Consider the following 20501-nt stretch of genomic DNA (forward strand, 5'->3'; position numbering starts at 1 on the left):
CTGTATAAGTATGACATTCACTATCTGTTAATTCCAGGAACATGTGTCTTGTCTGATCTTTGCATGTCTTTGGAACCATTGGTCTGACAAAGCACACTTGGCAGGTGTCTTGTTAAGGCCTTATGTGAGTGCACAGTGCTGTGTTGAGTTAGAAATTGTTTGGATTAGAAGGATTAGGATTTAAACAAGAAGGCTTTATCGGGTCTTTCACCTCTTGCCACTCGCATTCACCCTCCCTTCCTCTAAATACCACAGCACATCACAGCATACTAGGGGTATAAAGATTAACCGATATGTATCGGAAATCATTCTGAACGTTGCATCGGAAGGCAAACCCCTGGATCGGTTTCAATGTATTATGAACCGATTGATGAATCGATTATAATCAATGACTAATCGGAAAGCTAACGTTACAAATTAACGTTATACCAAAGGACACCAAGGAGCAACAGGTCAAACTGTCGACTGACACCACTGTGCCACCTCCTCAACCTGATTCAAGTATGCTTGTTTGTTATTGTTGCTAATCAGGCCCATAACAACCCAGTCAGCACAAATAGAGACAAATACGTCTCCGAGACGCCTGGAAAAGATCTGAACAGCTTAATTACATCGCGTTCCATTTAGAACGTCTTATTTTGATCTTACAAACAGCGGCGGCATCTCACTGAGAATGTGTGTCGTAGTTCTAGAACTTTATCATATTTAATACCTTTATAAGATCTTTGTAAGACGTTAGGGAGATGGATGTCCTATTATGACGTATTGATGAGCATCTGGGATACGGCTGCTAAACGCTGTTTGAAGAACTTAGCAAGACGTATCAGATACGTCTGCCAGATGAGCAAACGCTCTCTAGAATACATCTGCAAGACGCCTTCCAGACCTTTCGGACACATCTGCAAGACGCCTTGCAGACGTTCTTGTGCTTACTGGGAACAGTGTCATCTGCAAACTTGATGATAGAAGTGTGACCACTGTTGGCTTTGCAGTCATGCGTGTAGATGTTGTACAGCAAGGGGCTCAAAACGCAACCTTGAGGGGCACCATTGCTGATGGTTAATGTGTCCGCTGTCAGACCACCCACTCTAACCACTTGTGAACGGTTAGTGAGAAAGTCAAATATCCAGTGACAAAGCGAAGAGTTCAGTCCCAGGGCCTTCATCTTTGTGATTTAGGTGAGGGGTACTATGGTATTGAAAGCTGAACTAAAGTCAATGAACAGCATTCTCACATAGTTGCCCTTCCCCTCCTCAAGGTGAGTTAGAGTGGTGTGTAGAAGATTTGAGATGGCATCTTCTCTGGAGCTGTTGGCTCTGTAGGCAAACTGGAGGGGGTCTAAGGAGCTAGGGAGTGATGAGTAGATCATATCTTTCACCAGCCTCTCAAAACACTTCATCACTGTAGACGTCAGCGCCACAGGGCGGTAGTCTTTTGAACATGGTGGACTCTTGTTCTTCGGCACAGGAACAATAGTGGACTGTTTGAAGCAATTGGGAACTATCTCTTGAGCCTGCGACATGTTGAAGATGTTGAACATGTTAAACACAGGGGCTAACTGAGTAGCACACGAGTTCAGTACTCTATTAGAATGCCATCCGGACCAGCAGCTTTTCTGCAATTGACCTTCCTGAAGACATTGATCACGTCGACCTATCCCCGCTAGCATCACAACACACTGTAGCTTATACTTGGTCTGTGTCCTTAACATCAAAGCTAGCATAAAAAGCATTAAGTTCATCAGGGAGGGATTTACTCACATTTGTCATTGGAGGGGTCTTTCTCTCAAATCCTGTGATGGTTCGTAGTCCCTTCCACACACGTGCTGGGTCACCCTCCATAAGCATCTTTGATAGTCTTCCTTACACTGTAGCATGCTGCTTTGTAATCCAACATATCACCTGAAATAAGCCCAGCATTACAAGTGGCAGTTTGTATCTTCAATGCTGTTTTTACTTCTCTGTCTACCCATGGTTTCTGATTTGGGAAGCTTCGGATCTTTACAGTTGGGATGATGGAATCAGTTAGCAGATTGATGTAACTCGATGTCAATGAGTTTACGGAAGTAGCATTAACAGAGGTAGTTCGAAACATCTCCCAGTCAACGTTGCTAAGAGCGTCCTGTAGCCTGGATTCCGATTGGTCGGTCCAGCGCTTGACCTCTTTCGTCACTGGGGATTCCCTCAGACATCTCTGTTTTAAAGGCAGCAGGAAAACTGCTGCATGATCTGATTTTCCGAAAGCTGGTACAGACTTAGCTTTATAACTCTCCTTGAACTGAATGTAGCAGTGATCCAGTGTGTTGCCACCACTCGTGGGGAAGTGAATGTGTTGAATAAATTCAGGCATGGACCAATGTAGATGAAGCCTACTTGATTGAAATCACCTGCTAGTATAAGCGCAGCATCTGGATGCTTGTGTTCTTGTTTATTTAACACTTCCTGCAGCTCTGATATAGCGTTATCTGTGTTGGCTTGTGGAGGAGTATAAACGGCCGTGAAAATGACAGAACTGAACTCACAGGGTAAATAGACGGTTTGACAGACGACTGCCAGGTGCTCCAGATGAGGCGAGCATGACTTTGAGAGAACGATGACATTACTCGGGTCACACCACTTGCTGTTCGTCATAATGCAAACACCACCTCCCTTCGATTTCCTAGACTCCTCAGTCCTGTCGGAGCTAGTGGCAGAGAAAAACTCCGCTGGAGTGATGGCACAGTCTGGTACACGTCGAGTTAGCCATGTCTCAGTAAAGCATAGGATGTTCCAGTCCCTGATGTCTCTTTGAAGCACAAGATAGGCGGAGCAACCAAAAAGGCGTCCCAATGTGGCGGCGCCATGGCGTCATGGATGTTGAAATATATGAAAAAACGTTTTTAATACGTAACATGTCTCTAACCTCAAGACAGAGATTGCCTTTGGATGTAGTTTACCTGTAAGCAAGAAAACATTCAGCAGATCTTAACCTCAACATGTTTAATTTTTTTGGTAGTTTATCTGTCGGGAACAATGCAGCGGACCTTATTACATGCATATTTATCACAGTCAAAGCCATAACAATATGTGTAGATGTGTTGGCTAATTTGCAACACCAGGGGGGTATTTCACAAAACCAAGATAGGGGATTTAGACAGGCTTACTGGGTTATCCTGGATGAACATAGCCTTGACTTGGTTTCACAGAAGAGATCACATATAAGTTACCATGGGAATTTATACTTGGAAGCTAGCCTGCTCCCGACCAGGCTAACAGCCAAGCTAAGTTAATTCTAATGGTAATTACATGATCTGATTGGTTCTGCTAGCTGTCATTCAAATCAGACCTCCATGCGATTTTTTCAAAGAGCTGTATTCCATTTATATATTATTTGCTACTTGCATTTACTCGCAAAACATAGCAGAATGTCTGCCTAATACCATATGGATGTCATGTAAATTATGGTGGCCTTATAATTAATAACATACTCGTTGTTTGCTTCTTTTATGACGGACGTTTGATGAATAGCCTCCTGTAGTTGATTGGAAGTGGAGGGGACATTTTTTCGAAGGTGTTTTCAACTAATTCGGCTTTTAAGACAAATTAAGATATAGTCATACTGTGTTCATCTTTGCGGTGGCGAAGTGCTTTCTTATGACGTTGCGTGCCGAGACAAGGAAGCTCTCACACGTGGGTGCATACGTATTTGCATTCACTTGGTCTGCCACACCCACTCCCGATATGTAACAGAAATACTCATGATTCCCTTCCAAAAAAGTACAACTTTACCTCGTTGTTAGTCTATATCAAAAGCGGTTGTTCACTTTGTGTGCAAGACGCTATTTTTCGCGTCTTTTTTATTCCCACCGTGAGTTATTTGGGGGAGAAACGAGAACGCGCACAGATACCGAATAACTTACACCTGGCTTGACCTAGCCGCCTCAACTCATCTGCGCTCAGCATTAGTGAAACGTATTTAGCATGTTTACTTTGACCAGGCTTGGTCAACCTCGTGTGTCGTCACTTATCTTGGATCTACTTACTCTGGTTTTGTGAAATAGGCCCCAGTGCCCAGCCTTTCTGAAAAGATAATCCAAATATAATTTTAAAAGAACTACATAGTGCGAGTAACACAATCATGCAGCAGATACATTGTATACTATTATTCCACTGCTTGGTTGAATTCCCCATTGTCCTGCGTTCTATGAGGGGGTGCATTAACCGTATACTATTTGCACACCTATGAAGTAGTTCCAATTTGTTGGCCCTGTCCAGATCTCCCTCCATAGAGCTGCTACTCTTCCTCAGGCCAGTGATGGTCTTCATTCCGTCCCAGACCTCCTTCACATTGTTCTCCTGCAACTTCTGTTCCACCTTCTTTCTTATGTTTTAAGATTTGTGTTCACACAAACTTACCATCATGGTTAAAAAGGACAAACTTTCATTTGTCTCTCTTATTTTCTTTTATGTTACTATACTTTCCCTGTTTATTTCTGTTCTGTTTTAATTTTTAAGTGATTTTGCACCATAAATAATAAACTAATTATCATGACTTGTTTGTTTTACTGTAGTCAATGTTGTTATATTTTTATTGTAATATTTACTTTTATTGTTATTGTAATTAAGATATTGAGAGTTGCTTTGGATACAAGCTAAATACTAGATCCATATTACTGTTTATGAAAACAGTCTGTACACAATCTTTGTGTTGAAAACAGAACAGTGACTTTGAGGCCACCAAGGCTCTTAACAACCCCATGTATAAAGATCGGGCTAAGACCAGGAGATGGATTGTTGGCAGTGAGGGAACCTTCTACAGGGATGATTCTCCTTCCTCTGTGCATGTGTGAGTGCCTTTGACACACAGATCCTGTGTTTTTTTGCTGTAATTTTTTTACTTTTGTTACCTCTTGTTACAACTATATTGCACATGTTGCTCCCTACTCTTTTGGCAGTGAGATCAGCGAGGTCAACAAAGGCAGGAAAATCCTAGAGAAGATGGGATGGAAAAAGGGGGAAGGGCTGGGAAAGGATGGTGGTGGAATGAAAGATCCTGTAAGTAAAATAGCCCTTTCAGCTTTTCAGGCTTTCAGTTTCTTCAGAACACAATGTTTAAATTGTTGAAGGTATTAAACTGGTATTTTAGTCTTTTATTTAGTTATTAATGATGAGACACTGTACTGCCCACGGTAAACCTATCCCCTTCCCCACCTCCCCAACATTTTAAATCAATTGTATGTGCCATATTGCTATGTAATAGGGATGTAATTATTACCAGTGTTACGGTAAACCATGATAAAAATGTTGAGGATAAGAATTAGCGTTTTCATTTAAAATATCCTAATTATCACGGTTGATTACCACGGTGTGTAAACCGTGTGTTTAATCCTTCCCTGCTTCATCCGAGGCTGCCTTTGACATAGGCCTGGTAGGCTGCAATGAACTGGTACTCCACTGATTCTATTGTCTAATTGATGGATTTAACCACAATTCGGATTAAAAGCAAAACGTGCACTGTATCATGCAGCCTCCCTGCGTCTTTTTATGTGCACCTTCACATTAAATCCATTCCACTAACGGTATCAGGAGTTTTGTTTTGAGCACTTACTGGGTCTCACTCATTGGATCCAAATAACAGAAATAGCCAACTCCAAGTCATGGTAGAGTAAGTTAAGCTATAAGCACATAGCCAAACATTTCCAAGGAAAAAGTGAACGGGACAATGCCACAGTAACCTACTTAGGCTATGGAATTTAGTTCATTTAGGCCTACAGTTGGGTTTAACACTAGAAGCGCCAAGCGCCGGTCATTTGACCGCTGAGACGTATTACTTGAAGCGCCGTGTAAGTTTGACCTGGATATACCTAGAACTGCCGGGCTGCAGTCTTTTGACCGCAGTGATTTAAAAAAGATATATATTTTTTCACTCGATTAAATTCCAGGACCCTACGTTCACGACTTTTCCTAAATACGCGTGTTTTATCACCCAGTATTTTTACATGATCAAAAGCACACCGGTACAAGCTAGTTTAGAGCTATTTTGCTCTTATGTGACAATCTGCTAGTCTCACGTTCGGCCATGTTTTTTTCAGACTGCTCTTCTCTTTCCTCACAGCAGATGTCGCAAGGGAGTTTCCTGTCAGTCAGGCATGAGAATAATATTTTACCATATGTATTATATATGTGATTTATTTTAATACGTATTTTTCATTTGCATGGCATAGTCTATGGAGGCGATTTACAGTGGTAAAATGCAAGTTTGTTTTGAAAACGTTGCGACGTTGTTCTGTTAGGCAGGCCCACATGTGTAAAAATTATTTTCAGCTGAAATTCGTCGTAGCCTATTTAAATTAGTTTCGGCCAAATCATTCATCTGCGCTCAACTAACAAAGGACATTGGCAAGCGATTTTTATTAATTATTTCCAATTGAAACTCGTCAAATTTAAATTCGTTTCGGCCAAATCATTCATCTGCGGGCAAACTGTTCTTATGCATTTATTTGGGCTTAGGCCTACTTAGTATGCCTACGTACATTCATAGTTGTATATCTTCTAAGTTGTATATCTTCTATAGTTGTAGGCTATCTTTTAAAGCTAAGACTTAAATGTGTAAGCATTTTCTTACATATTTGCTGAACTGACTGAGTTACGTCGCGTCAGACACCTGTTTCCAATACACTTGAGAATTAAACGTCAAGTGGCGCAACGTTAGCTCCCTCATCTAACACGCAGTCGACCCGGGTTCATATCTCGGCATGAGCGAAATGTTGTAGCTTACAGATGGTACGGGTTGAGAATGCTCCTTTTTTTCCCGCACATGGGGAATGCCGAAGGTGCGGTATTGTAATTAAAACTGCAACTGCAGGGGGGCAACATAAGACCGCCCTAATAACATGCAGGTTCGGCTCATGCCGGAAAAACATTCCTGTCAATGGAGAGGGAGAGAAATGCTTATTAGGCCTACCTTCTTTCAATGAAACAGCAGTGTCTGCTCAACTTATCACGGATATGCTTCATAGGTTAAGTCACAAAAACGAACGCAATGTTTAGGACAATTAGCTAAACGGGGATGCCTTTGCTAGCAAAAAAGTAGGCTAGTAATTTTGTACATTTCCATTACGTTAACTTTCTAAAGCATGCAGTTTAAGAAGGTTTGTGCGTGTTACATCTACATAAAAAGTGCATGTTACATTTAACCCCGCGCTCTGCTGCGCTGTGAAATCGGCTATTGCCGGGACATTCTAAAACTCTTAACATGAAAAAGCTAAACGTGAAAATTAAGATAACGTCCATAATGATTGGAATTTGGATTCGATATTTTGAGAGTTTTATGTGCTTATGAGAAGTAATATAAGAGAGAAATTTGGTGATCATTGGTCGTTGTTTTCCAAACTTATTCCACGTTAAGCCTTTTTGTAGGCAGCAATAGGCCTATGCTTATGAAAAGAAGAGGAATGCCGGTGCAACGCAGATGTCTTCTTTTGTATTTATTTAAAAGGTGCAAAACATTGACTAACGTTTCGACATGACAAACGTCTTCATCAGAGTCACATAAGTTGTTCATCATAGTTGTATACTTCTGTCCTGGCCTGGTTGCACCAGATTGTCACACAACAGAAGCGCGGAGAACTGTCCTTTGTAGGCCTATGCTTATGTCAGATAACGTCCATGGAGTTTGGGTCCGAGTTTTTGATAGTTTGATGTGCTTATCAGAAGTAATATGAGAGAGAGATTTGGTGATCAATGATCGTTGTTTAGTTGCATTAAACCACGTTAAGCTTTTTCCTTTCAATGGGGCAGAAACGCTTCATGACATATAATGTTCATAATAATTTGAGTTTGGGTTCGATATATTTAGCCTATAGTTTAAAGTGATTATGATGAGCAATATGAGAGAGAATTTGCTGGACATCGTTGTTTAGATACATTAAACCAAAGCCTTTTTCTCTCCATAGGCGCCAATGAAGAAGACAACGTAGCCTAAATATGAGATATCTTCTATAATCGTTGGATTACGGTTTATTTTTTTTTTTGACAGGTTTAAGTGTCCATGACAATATATGGTCATGAGAAATTTGGTGATGATTGACCGTTGTTTTCCGCCCTTAAGCCACGTTAAGCATTTTAGAATGTCCCGCATAGGGCATGACTTGACGTTTCGCTCAATCTAGCTCACGTTCTGAATGATAAATTCGAAATGTTGCGTGGGAATGAGCATGCTGTTGTGTGGTCGTGTCTTAAACGAGGGCCTTTTTTACCCGTGTTGCCTTTTTAGCGTGTGGCTTAAAGCCTAGATCATGGGTCTTCAACCGGGGGTCCGCAACCCCTAGGGGGTCCGCGGAGGTACTGCAGGGGGTCCGCGAAAATATTTCGTCTGAAGCATTTTTTTCTCTTCCAAAAAATAACATTTGTCAAAGTTAACATAATGTTCAATGAAAATCGCTCCATATTCGTTTTTAAATAACACATTGTAGGCTACCCATGAATCATGCTTGTGATAATGTGATCCCTGTAATGTGTTACCCAATGGAACACTTTCCCCCCCGTGCGTTTTAGTTAAATAGCTTCGTTTTCAGCGGCATCTGACCATAAACACACTTCTTTTCATTCTGGGAGATAAATTACGTTTCGACTGTTTGATTCGTTTGCTTAATGTCGGGACTGATGGACCCTGAACTTTGCGGGGTAGCCTATTTGTTCTGTGTGATGTTTTGCTTTTTTTTTTTTTTTTTTTAAATGAGAGTCTGCGGTCTTTGCACGTCAAGGCGTTCTGCGTGAATTCATTAATCCAACGTTCTCCGCGATGTCATAGCCTACCATCAAAATGAAACGATAATCTTGTGTGTTTGTGTTTCCTTGTGTAAGATAAGTTATATTTACACAAGATGAAGAGGCTCTCTGTCTGTATCAGGTTGAGCAAATGAAGCTTTGCCTGAATTTAGCTGAATTTATACCACCAGAGAGGGTTAAAGCGGAGCTTCTCACACTTGAATATTAATTCGCCAATGTGAATGTAACGGTAAACACAGCAACGTTGTATCTAAGACAGCGGCAATATAAACGAAAATGATAGTAGCAGTGGTACAAACGGGATAATCAACTCCGCGCCATGCGTTTATAGGAAAATAATGCACTGCAATAATGCCTGCGGCGACGGGAGCTTATTAACACTTCGAACGTGCATTATTTTCCTAGAAACGCACGGCGCGGAGTTGATTATCCCTTACATATCCACCTTAGTTGACCCTTGTGACATTCATTCTATTATAGGGCGAGTTTATGCAACACTATGTAAAGAATTATCAGAAACGAGTTGTATAAAGCAGTTACCCCCCTGTTAATAATGACTTATGTTTAGAATGTGTGCGTTCGTGTGTGTGCGTGCGCGTACGTGCATGCATGTAGGCACTAATGACTGACGGTTCAAATGATAGGCATGATTTGAGGTGTGCCAGGTGTGGGGGTCCGTGCTCAGTCTCTCTCACAGCCAAGGGGTCCTTGGGCTGAAAAAGGTTGAAGACCCCTGGCCTAGATGAAGATGTTGAAGTTGGTGCGTTATAATAAAAAGTTTGGGAATCGCTGCCTATAGGCTTTCACTATATCCTTTCACCCTGAGCAGTGGCATATACTTTGTCTTGAAACATTTACTTTTGTACCACTACATCCCAGTTATTTTTGTACCAACTTTCAGTCTCCATTGGATTCGGACAAAGACGCCTAAAGACAGCCGATGTCGGCGGGGCACTTTAGGCCTACAGTACATAACACTATCCATTGTAACAGCTTCATGAAGAGCAATTGTCTTATGCGATCATTCCCCCTCCCCCACACTCGTCTAACCAGTTCTTCACCTATGTGCATTGAGGACGACTGCCTCCGTGTCACTGAGCCTTACACTAATTATGTAAATGTGAAAATGTGCGTGAATGCTGATCCACGAATTCACATAGAAGTTAACTTAAAATTTAGAAAAAAAGCAGATATCGCAGCAGATATCGCAAACATAAAAAAGATTCGCTAAAACATCTTTAATTTTGTTAATATATATATTTCAAGAGCATATTTGTCCTCTCACTGGTCAGTTTCGGAGTGGATGACAGAGCGGGAATCGAACCCGGGTTGCTGGCATGCAGTGCAGGCGCCCAAACCACTTGCGCCACAGTTGTGGTCTTAAGCTCCGGAACGCCTATGCCTAGTTAGTATGCTTTAGTTTGTAGAGTAATCCTCATGAAAATGTAAGCTATATGCCTACTTTCGCGGGGGGCAGAGACATTTTTCAAAGTTAATACCTAGGCCCTCTACGAAATAGTAGCCTACAAAGCTTAAATCTTTTAATCTCCGTGGCTATTCAGAATTACGCTGTGAGCAGCAGAGGACAGTGAAACTAAATATTGCCGTTTATCCGGTCGTATAGCCTGCCATGCCTTGCCAGTGCATGGCTTTGAATATATTACAGTAACAGTTGCCAACAAATATAAGCCTATAAACATTATTAAGTATTCCTAGCATATAAATGTAGCCTAATGTCCATCTTGTCCATCTCTTTCGTCTTCGCCTTGACAACAATAGCCTATTCACGGAAATGCGGTCTTGTAGGCTTAACCGCAATGAATTAATGAATTAATCCAAGGTTGCCTATCTAGTCTTTCAGGTTGAATTGAAGGCTATTTCCTTCTGATAGGCCTATAGGCGATTTTCTAAAACCATTTTCAATCATTTCAACAATGGTTTATTGAAACATCGTTTGATTAATTTCGCCAGTCATCACCTTCATTTTAATGATTAAATGAGACAGATATGCGGTCTTCGTCATTAAATGCAGTTGAAATGTGGGTTGAAACTTTCTGCCACCTGGTGGTTGTTTGGGTACATTGCCTTAGCCTCGAAAAAAATCGTCTCGACAGCCTACGGGATCTCTTCGGGAGTCCCGCAGCAAAAGGTGCATTCTCAACTCGTACCCACTGTACATTGACTGAATTCACTGACCGTTTTTCAACGTCGACGAACAATTGTTTTTTGTTAATGTTTTTTAATAACTAACTATGGGTGGGTTGCACCAACCTGGTTTAACTTTTAAACTGGTTTAAATCATGGTTTACTGGCTAATTCCGTTGCACCAACCTTAAACCTAGACTCAGGTTAAAATTAAACTCCAGTTAATCCCAGTTTATTTCCCAATTTAAACCTAGATTAAATGCAATTCTGTTGCACCAGTAATTTTAAACCCAGGATTAGCAATGTCATTTAAACCACCCCTGGAGGAGGTTTAAATCAGACCATTGCAGTGCAATTCATAACATGGTTGGATATATTTGTTGGATGGAGCTAGCAAAAAGTAACCTGACTTTCGCCAGTTCCTGTAGTTCGCTGTCTGCTTCACACAAGGATCTGGGACTTCTCGATAGGAGATGTATTTATGAAGGCGGGTCCTTGTAAAACATCCTCGCATGTGATTTGATAAACCACTTGCCTGTTATCTTGAATGACGTGCTAGGCTTCTTCAAGCTCTTGCCAAACCCGGTCGGAAGAAGAGTAAAAACATCCTTGCCACCAATAAATGTCTTCAAAACTATTCTCTGTTAATCTTTTAAAGAATGAATACTCGATAGATTCGACAAAACGGTTGAAATAGCAGAATCAATGTCAGCACAAGACTCCTCGCTGCGTGCCGCCATTGTTATTTGAATCAAACACTCGCTTCGGCGCTCCTGATTGGTTGCTCATTTTTTGATCACTGGCAGGGGTTTGGATTGCCCTCGCGTCCAGACCCTTGTGTGGAGCTCAGCGAAACGCCTCTGGTGGAGCATGGCGGAACTACAAGGGTCTGGCGAGAGTCAGGCTAAGCAAAAAGAGTTCCACACCGAAATATCCGAGATAGGCTTAACCCTTTTGAATTTTAAAGCAACAGTGCATTTTGACAGCAGTACTACAGATTCACAAAAGTCAGTGATGTAGGCCTACCTCAATGGGAAAGTTGGACCTGCAGGGCTCCCTACTTTTATTAACTTTTTGCATTGGTTGCGCTTTTTTCCCCTTTTTTAGGTGCACTAGCACAAAATGTAGGTGCATCCTCAATTGTCATGAATGATTTTCTTCAAACAACAATAATGTGAAGAAAAAGCTTGTCTATCTGAAACACCAAAGTATTATATTATATCCTGATATAATAAGAGAAAATATTGAATTTCTGATATTCATGATGGCACACTTTATGCTGCCAGAGAATAATCAGACGGGCTCTCCTACTAATCCTCCTGGTTGAAGCCTCAAATTAACTTTGGCGGCTGCAGCAGCATTTAGGTTTTGGCTGAGCCGGCTAGCCAGCCAATAACTTCATCAGCCAGCCGTTATTCTCACAGCAAATGGCTTCGGGGTCTATAACACACTATCCATTGCAAACATAGCCTATTTGAAACCTTCGCACATGGAGGCATTCAATAGAAGAGCAATTATAGTTGTATTGTACGATCATTCCCCCTCCTCCATACACTCGTCTAACCAGTTCACTTAGGCTACAGACATCACTGCGGCATTGAGGACAACTGCCTCCCCACCCCCACCCCCTCTCTCTGCCCCCTGCATCTTTAGGCTAGGCCTATTCGTTGTTTGATTTGTAAGGCAGAGCAGTAGGCTGGCTGTTTAGGCAACTCGTGGAAGAATGTGCAATCATGTTTCATCGCATATGCGCGTTTCAGAATGTTCGAATTCACCAGTGTGCGTGTAGTTGTGTGAATAGAAAAGAATAGAATAGACTATACTTTTTTTGATGCCTTGCTCAAAAGAACTTCAGCTATGAACAGGTCGGTGATCGAATCGGTCGGGGATCGACCCAGCAACTCTCTGGTTCTGAGGCTGAAGCCCTAACCAGTAGGCTACAGCTCTGCCCCACCAATTCGAGAAAATAGTCTCAAAGCTGAATCACAAATTCACATAGAAGTTAGCTTAAAATGTAGAAACAATATAGCTCTTTTCAGCAGACGTCGCAACATAGCCTACAACATTCGCAAAACGGAGAACATCTTTCACTCATCATTGTTAATTACTTCTCGCGCCTATGCCTGCTCAGCATAGCTGCTCTCTCTATCTCCCTCCCTCCAAGGTAGCTAGACCCTACAAGATGCTTCTCCCTAAATTAATGAAAATTGTTTTAGAGAGTAGCCTGTAAAATGCGGCATGAAATCCTGGCTACTGTGTAATTGAAACCAGACTAGGTTAGGCTCTTTATTCCAGGTCCGATTATTTTTGGCTGCGCGAACATATAGGCTACCAATTGAATAGAAGTGAATTTGGGGAGTGAATTAGACCTAGCCACCCATTCATTTTAGAGCTTAGATTATCTGCCCAAACCCCAACTGCGGGCCGGTGTTTTACGGATCTTGAGATCCAGCAACACCAGTGTTGGGTTGAAATTGTTCATCCCTCGGTTCCGTCGGGTCAAGCTCCTAATCACCGAATGCATGCCTCCATTTTAAAATAGCCTATAAATTTTGTATGCTACTCATTTCTGAGTAGCATACAAAATGTAAAAGCGAAATATAAAAGATGAAATACTGTGAAAAAGTTGAAAGTCAAGTTTGCTTAAGGTCAATTAGCCTACAACAAGATACAGTCCAAGGAGTTGCAGCTTTAATTAAATAACCGCTGCTAAAACCATACGTTTCTCACAAAATTCTGATTTGGTCTCTAGCTTTTTCACAACTTCTAGCCATTTATCTGCATTGAGTGTTTACTCCATATGAGAACGACTCATGCAGTGTCCCTTTACTCGCACCTCAATGATGTCACATTCACAGGAGCCACACATAGGCCCAGGCTATTGCTGCTGTTGACTGCTGTAACACTGAGGACTATGTCTGTCATTGGTGGTATACAATTACTGCAATTAAATGTTGCCTATTAAATGTTGTCCCCTATTTATTTTTGATTTTTTTTCTCCAACAGTAATATCGCTTATCGTATAAATGGGCCACAACAAACCGATAAATATCGGTTATCGTTATCGGCCCAAAAATTCCATATCAGTGCATCTCTAGTGTATAACTTACATCGCTGAATGTAGGCAATTCAGCGGATAGATCCGAGGTATGGTCTCTGCTTTCAGACGTCGAAGACGGAGCTGTATTTCACATATGTCCCTAGCTGGCCACTGGTATTTTAAAATGGCGCACGTAAATGCAGAGTCGACCCAATCTATGAATATTTAAATGAGTACTTCTGAGCCAATAGGAATGCTTCGAATTGGTGGTAGTGGTAATTAAACATGAATGAGGCCACATTTATTATGGGACATGTTGATTTTGGTAACAAACAATTGGAAATCTCTTTAAAGACAAGTGTAGTATAAAAATCAATATGAAGTATTCAAATTACTGAATATTTTTTAGCTATAAGTAATTATGCAGATCATAAAATACCACAAATTATTAACAAAATATATAATGTTTTTGAATTCTAAATATGAAATAGAAGCATGAAAAGCCATCATTCTCTGTGTGTGTGAACGGTCGAGCAGAGACTAGGATCGCCTCTGCTGTGAATGATCACACAGTATTCAATATTACTGATAGCGTCAAAGTGGTGGGGGCCGCGATAATACTGAAAACTGTCATCATTTTGGTCACTATAACCGTGAGATTAAATTTTCATATTGTTACATCCCTACTGTCAACTACAGGCTTAGTCAAGTGGAGAATGTTTCCAGTTCAGTATGGATAGTTGAAGATGGTATGGGTAGTTGCTGTTGTTGTTTGAGCCTCTGCCCCTCAAAATGTCCTCATCCTACATTTGGATATTACTATATTGATTTTAGGCAGGATGGTGGGTAGTGTTTTTGATGGTCATGGTGTTCTGGAGACTCCTATATCTAATCATTCTTTCTGTGGTGTCTTAGATCCAACTCCAGGTGCGGAAGGCTCAGTCTGGACTTGGCTCCTCCATGTCCATGGTTGTGGATTATGCATCGTTGTCTTCAACCAAGAACCATGAAAAGTGGAGGAAAGCCCAGGAGCGCTTTATTGAGACTTGTGAAACACCCTCTCTGACTTCTAGCGCAGTTGAAGAGAAATCATTCAAAGCCTGGGTAAAAGGGAAGTCCACAGACTGACTGAAGAATATGGTTGCTCTTTTCTTTATGTGCAAGTTAAATTCATAATAAAATTACCCAGTTGTAACTGTTATTGCAGTCTTTTCATGTGGTGCCTGAAAAATGCCTGTATGATGATGTGGCCCTTTCATCCTCTAATTTGTGAAAGATACAGTATCTCTTTGAGCAACAATAGTGCAGACCCTTTCAAGTTTCCACATTTTGTTAGGTTTCAGACTCATAAAATGGATTATCTCATCAATCTGCACACAAAACTCCAACACTCCATAAAAAATCAGGTGTTTGGAATGTTTTGTAAATGTATATAAAAAAAATGAAACTGACTGAACTATTCCATTTACATAAGTATTCAGACCCTTTGTAAAGACAATTGCAATTACGCTCTGGTGCATCCTCCTATTTCTATCAATGGTCCTTTAGATGCGTTTACAACTTTATTAGAGTCAAACCTACAGCATGCCTAAATAAATGAATTGGCCATTATTAGGAATGGCAGACATCTCTTTATATAAGGTCTTACAGTTAATGGTGTATGATAGATTGTAGGGGTGCAACGGATCAAAAAACTCACGGTTCGGATCGTTCCTCGGATCAAGAGTCACGGATCGGATTATTTTTCGGATCAGCAAAAAAAAAAAAAAAAAAAGAAGACAAGACAAATAAACATAGTTTTGTCTTTGACGGGATGTTGTAACGTGGCTCAAGCACTTTCAGCATGTGTTTAAAGGCTGGTGTTGTCGCCATACCAAAATTATTCTTTCGATACCGATACTAAGTCAAGATTGACTTTTTCAATGCTTATTTGGAATTGTTAACTGTACTTAGAGACAGAGCTCTGGCCTAGGGTGTGGCTTAGGGACTGTGTAGCGCCACCTAGTGCGTTGTGTGTTGTGGTTGACACATACATTCACGGAAATGGCCCAGATTTGGTCATGTGTGTTGTATTATTCTGAACAAGTTTTACATTTAAACTATATAGTAAATATTAAAAGAATTTGAATTATGTGAGATTTCTGATTTTTGCACATCATGTATTTTGAAATACTTCTCCTAGACGGTTATTGAAATTATGTCATTTCAGCAGTAAAATGATCTTGAGGGGTTGCCCAAGAGAAATTGCGACCAGATTTTTGAATTTCAAAAGTATATCGAAATGGCGAAGGTTTGAACCTAGGTGTCTTATAAAAGGAACAAAAAGTTGGTGTTATAGGCAGAAAACAGTGACTAATTTGGATGAAATTTAATGGAGTAGTAGTTAGTGTGTTTGTAGTGACAGTCACATACATTTTGTTATGTTGTTCGATTTGGTGTTGATTGTGTGTCTCAATAGCACATTAATGATCGTGGTTGACACATAGTTTTACCTAAAATATTATGAGACGAGTGTACAAATACTAATACTCATAATAACCTATGCTGCAATTTTGACTTTAACCACATTAACAGAAAGTGAGTTATTTAGGTTTTCATAAGAGGATGGCTCTGTGTCACGATCTTTCCTCATCCGCGCCTTCATGTTGTTCCTGTTACACACACAGAACCACATTCAACCGCACACACATTACACACGTGCGAGCTTTCCAGAGAGTTACGCACACACACGCCCTCCCCCTTGTCCACTCTGCCTCTACCCTCCCTCTCTCTCTTTCTGTCTCTCTCTCTATCTTAGCCCCATGCCCCCCCCCCCCCTCATTTGCATGCCTACCCCCCACAGACTCTCTCACCCATCCCCCATGCCTCTCTGGTGGTGGTAAGGAGACCAACAGATGATAACCCAACTTGAGGATGAGAGAAGGCACCACAATCCTGCAACTTATTTGCAATATGTGTGTGTGACAACACCTTGGTTAATAGATCTTAAACTTGCCTTAATATTAGACAATGATTAAAGAAGGCTTAAGAACGCTCTGTCGTGTTGTCTGTTGTGGTTGACACATACATTCACAAAAATGAACCAAATTTGGTGGGCTTGTGTGTTATTGCTATCTCTAGTCAGAGACAGAGCTCTGGCCGAAGGTGTGGCTTAGGGACTCTATAGTGCCACCTAGCGCATTGCCTGTTGTGGTTGACACAAACATTCACAAAAATGAACCAAATTTGGTGGGCTTGTATGTTATTGCTGCCGCTAGATAAAGACAGAGCTCTGGCCTCGCGTGTGGCTTAGGGACTCTATAGCGCCACCTAGCACATTGTCTGTTCTGGTTGACACGTACATTCACAAAAATGAACCAAATTTGGTGGGCATGTGTTTTGCTATAGCTATTCAGAGACAGAGCTCTGGCCGAGGGTGTGGCTTAGGGACTCTATAGCGCCACCTAGTGTGTTACCTGTTGTGGTAGACATCAACATTCACGAAAATGAATCAAATTTGGTGAGCTTGTGTGTTATTACTGCCGCAAGTCAGAAACAGAGCTCTGGCCTAGGGTGTGGCTTAGGGACTCTATAGCGCCACCTAGCGCATTGTCTGTTGTGGTTGATACTACATTCACAAAAATGAACCACATTTGGTGGGCATGTGTGTTATTGCTACTGCAAGTCGGGGATAGAGCTCTGGCCTAGGGTGTGGTGTAGGGACTCTATAGCGCCACCTAGCACATTGTCTATTATGGTTGACACATTCATGAAAATGAACCACATTTGGTGGGCATGTGTGCTATTGCTACTGCTTGTCAGGGATAGAGCTCTGGGGGGTATTCCATCAAGCGAGCTAACCATAAATCGCGGCTAACTTTGATAAGCCTCGCTAATTTTAGAGAGAGGTTGGTTCCATTACTCCCGCTAACAGGAATCTCAGCTGAGTTGCTGGGGTAACATATGCTTCTGAACTAACCTGGTCGGTGGCAGGCTAACTGCCGAGCTAAATTAATCTGTGTTGCAAAAAAAAACACCAGTCGGAAAACGACTCCCAAACCATTGGTTCCGTCAACCTGTGCTTTCGTCACCTGTAGCCTACAACTTAAAACATAGAAGGAGAAACTTTTTTCCGACAGTGTTGCAAGCATTGATTAAGGCTACCTATTCGCTAGTTTCAAAGAATTTCTGAAAATTATGCAACTTACATTGTTTGAACTTGATCTGTGTGTGGTCCAAGGAATCTTGCGGCTCTGCTCAGAGTAGGCTACGTCTTTCGTGGTGTCATGCGCAGCGTAACAGGATATCAATCAAGATATGTTTTGCGTGTTCTCAGGTTCGGTTCCCATGCCATGAATTTACATAGGCTATCTTAACACATTAATATTGCCATGTTTAGTTATACTCTTTAATGAAAGGCTATTCTATTCTATCACTATTGATAAAGGGTTATGTACAGTAGCTTCAGTGACAGTAGGCAGGCTGTCAGTGGGCTATACGATGAGGCAAGCCAGCCTACAGCTTATTCTGTAAAGGCTATAATAATTAAAACCGCTTCATATAGTCTATTAATTAGGCCTATAGTTTCTGATATCAAACCAACTGTATTACACAAATTAAATTAGGCCTATGAAATGACATATTGAAAGCCAAATTGCATTTCAGATAATTATATTTCACAAACACTTTGGCAGAACTATATGCTTATGGGAGACAATAGGTTTTCTCCCAATACTCCCAGGACAATACTAATTTATTTTATGACCACCGAAAAAATATTTTAGAGTGAACCCTTTTAATCTACAAACGTTAGGCTATCAATGTTGAATAGCTGCCAAAGTTGTTTTGAGTTTAAATAGCCTACTTATTCACTCATTTTGTTCAGAGTGAAGACAATCAAAGTCCCAATTCAAACCATCATAATTACTGTTTAGCGATTTACAGTAGGCCTACGATTTCGTTATTCTCCTTTTTAGGCAACTACTGTATCTATTTTTTTCTCTCGTGTTCAATTTGATTATTTCCGATGAAAATCCTGTAGATGGCGCTTGTAAATCGAACTGAAATCTTCTAGTTTGCCTTAATTTTACGACATGCATCCTCTTTTCGTCAATCTATGGTTTTGGTCTACTTTTCTACCTCGTGCACGAGCAGACATGAAGCTGATTTTAGCCTCGTTTGAATAAACAAGGGCAAGATGCAGCTAACTTGAGTTAATGGAACGGCTTTAGCTTCAAGTGGAAGTCTACACTAGTTCAAGCCAGGCTATTTCTGTTGAGCGCCGCCTTGTTTAGCGAGGTTGATGGAATACCCCCCTGGCCTAGGGTGAGGCTTAGGGACTCTATAGCGCCACCTAGCACATTGTCTATCATTGTTGACTCATACATACACAACAATTAGGTACGCTTGTGTGTTATTGCTGCCACTAGTCAGAGACAGAGCTTTGGCCTTGGGTGTGGCTTTGGGACTCTATAGCGCCACCTAACTTGTTGTCTGTTGTGGTTGACACATACATTGATGAAAATGAACCAAATTTGGTGGGCATGTGTCTTGCTCATGCACATGCCCACCAACAAGTATGTGTTGCTTTGATAGATTCCGCAAATGTCACGGGTCCGCACCGCAGGTGCTCGGGCCCGCCATTGCCGCTCGCGGCTATATTTATTATTATTATTATGCTCTCATTCTCTTACCCGTGCCACGTGTGGCCTTTTTTCACCAACTTGGCATGCTCCAAAACTCTTGTAATTTGGCAGCTACATGTGGAATTACGGTCGCTACTCAGAGACAGAGCTCTGGCCTAGGGCAGGGGTCTCCAACCTTTTTTGCACCAAGGACCGGTTTGCTTCTCAATTTTTTTTCATGGGGGGGGGGGGGTCATGAAAATTAACCAAATTTAGTGGGCATGTATGTTGCTCATGCACATGCACACCAACCCACAGATGTTGCTTTGTTAGATTCCAAAATGTCACGGGTCCGCACCGCAGGTGCTCGGGCCCGCCATCGCCGCTTGCGGCTATATTTGTTTATGCTGTTGATCTTTTTCTTGCAAAACCGCCTGGACATTCCATTACATAAAACATTGCAGAAAATGTATAGTTTATGTTTTCTTGATGTTATTTTACACACAGCTTCCCAAGACCTGATGCTAGTGTCAGTTGGGTTTCCAGGGGATAATAAGATATTCAGAGGACTTGACTGAAATGTATTTAGAGATTTTGAAATCGGCTGGTAGAAAAAACAATATTGTAGTCTCTGTATTATTTTGGTTTTACATTTCAGTGCTTTTCTGAGTACTGGATCATATTCTACAGGGTTTCAGCTCTCCAAAGAGTCCAAGTATGTGATAATAGGACAAACTATGAAGGAACAGTGCCTTTTAATGTAGACGGAGTGCAAAAAACCTTAAAAAACCCCAAAATCACCCCGAGGATTAAATGGTTAATGATTTCATAAGATTTGATTTGATTAACCCTGTTGATCACCAACTAGTAATCTGTTATTACTATGAAATGATATGAATAACTAACATTCTGGTTCATGATATTGTTTAAGCAAATGACAGTAAG

General features: G+C 41.2%; 1 protein-coding gene across 1 annotated transcript in view; it reads left to right on the forward strand.

Moving 5' to 3' along the window:
- The window catches only part of aggf1 (angiogenic factor with G patch and FHA domains 1), a 137467-nt gene extending 122313 nt beyond the window's left edge, over window positions 1-15154 (forward strand). The window contains exons 14-16 of the mRNA XM_062553671.1: window positions 4697-4824; window positions 4934-5033; window positions 14869-15154. Of these exons, the coding sequence (XP_062409655.1) occupies window positions 4697-4824; window positions 4934-5033; window positions 14869-15081 (441 nt within the window). The 3' untranslated portion in view covers window positions 15082-15154. The remainder of the gene's footprint in view (window positions 1-4696; window positions 4825-4933; window positions 5034-14868) is intronic.
- Window positions 15155-20501: the final 5347 nt, after the last annotated feature.

Source organism: Sardina pilchardus, chromosome 14 (genome assembly GCF_963854185.1).
Source record: "Sardina pilchardus chromosome 14, fSarPil1.1, whole genome shotgun sequence".
In the NCBI taxonomy this organism is placed as follows: domain Eukaryota; kingdom Metazoa; phylum Chordata; class Actinopteri; order Clupeiformes; family Clupeidae; genus Sardina; species Sardina pilchardus.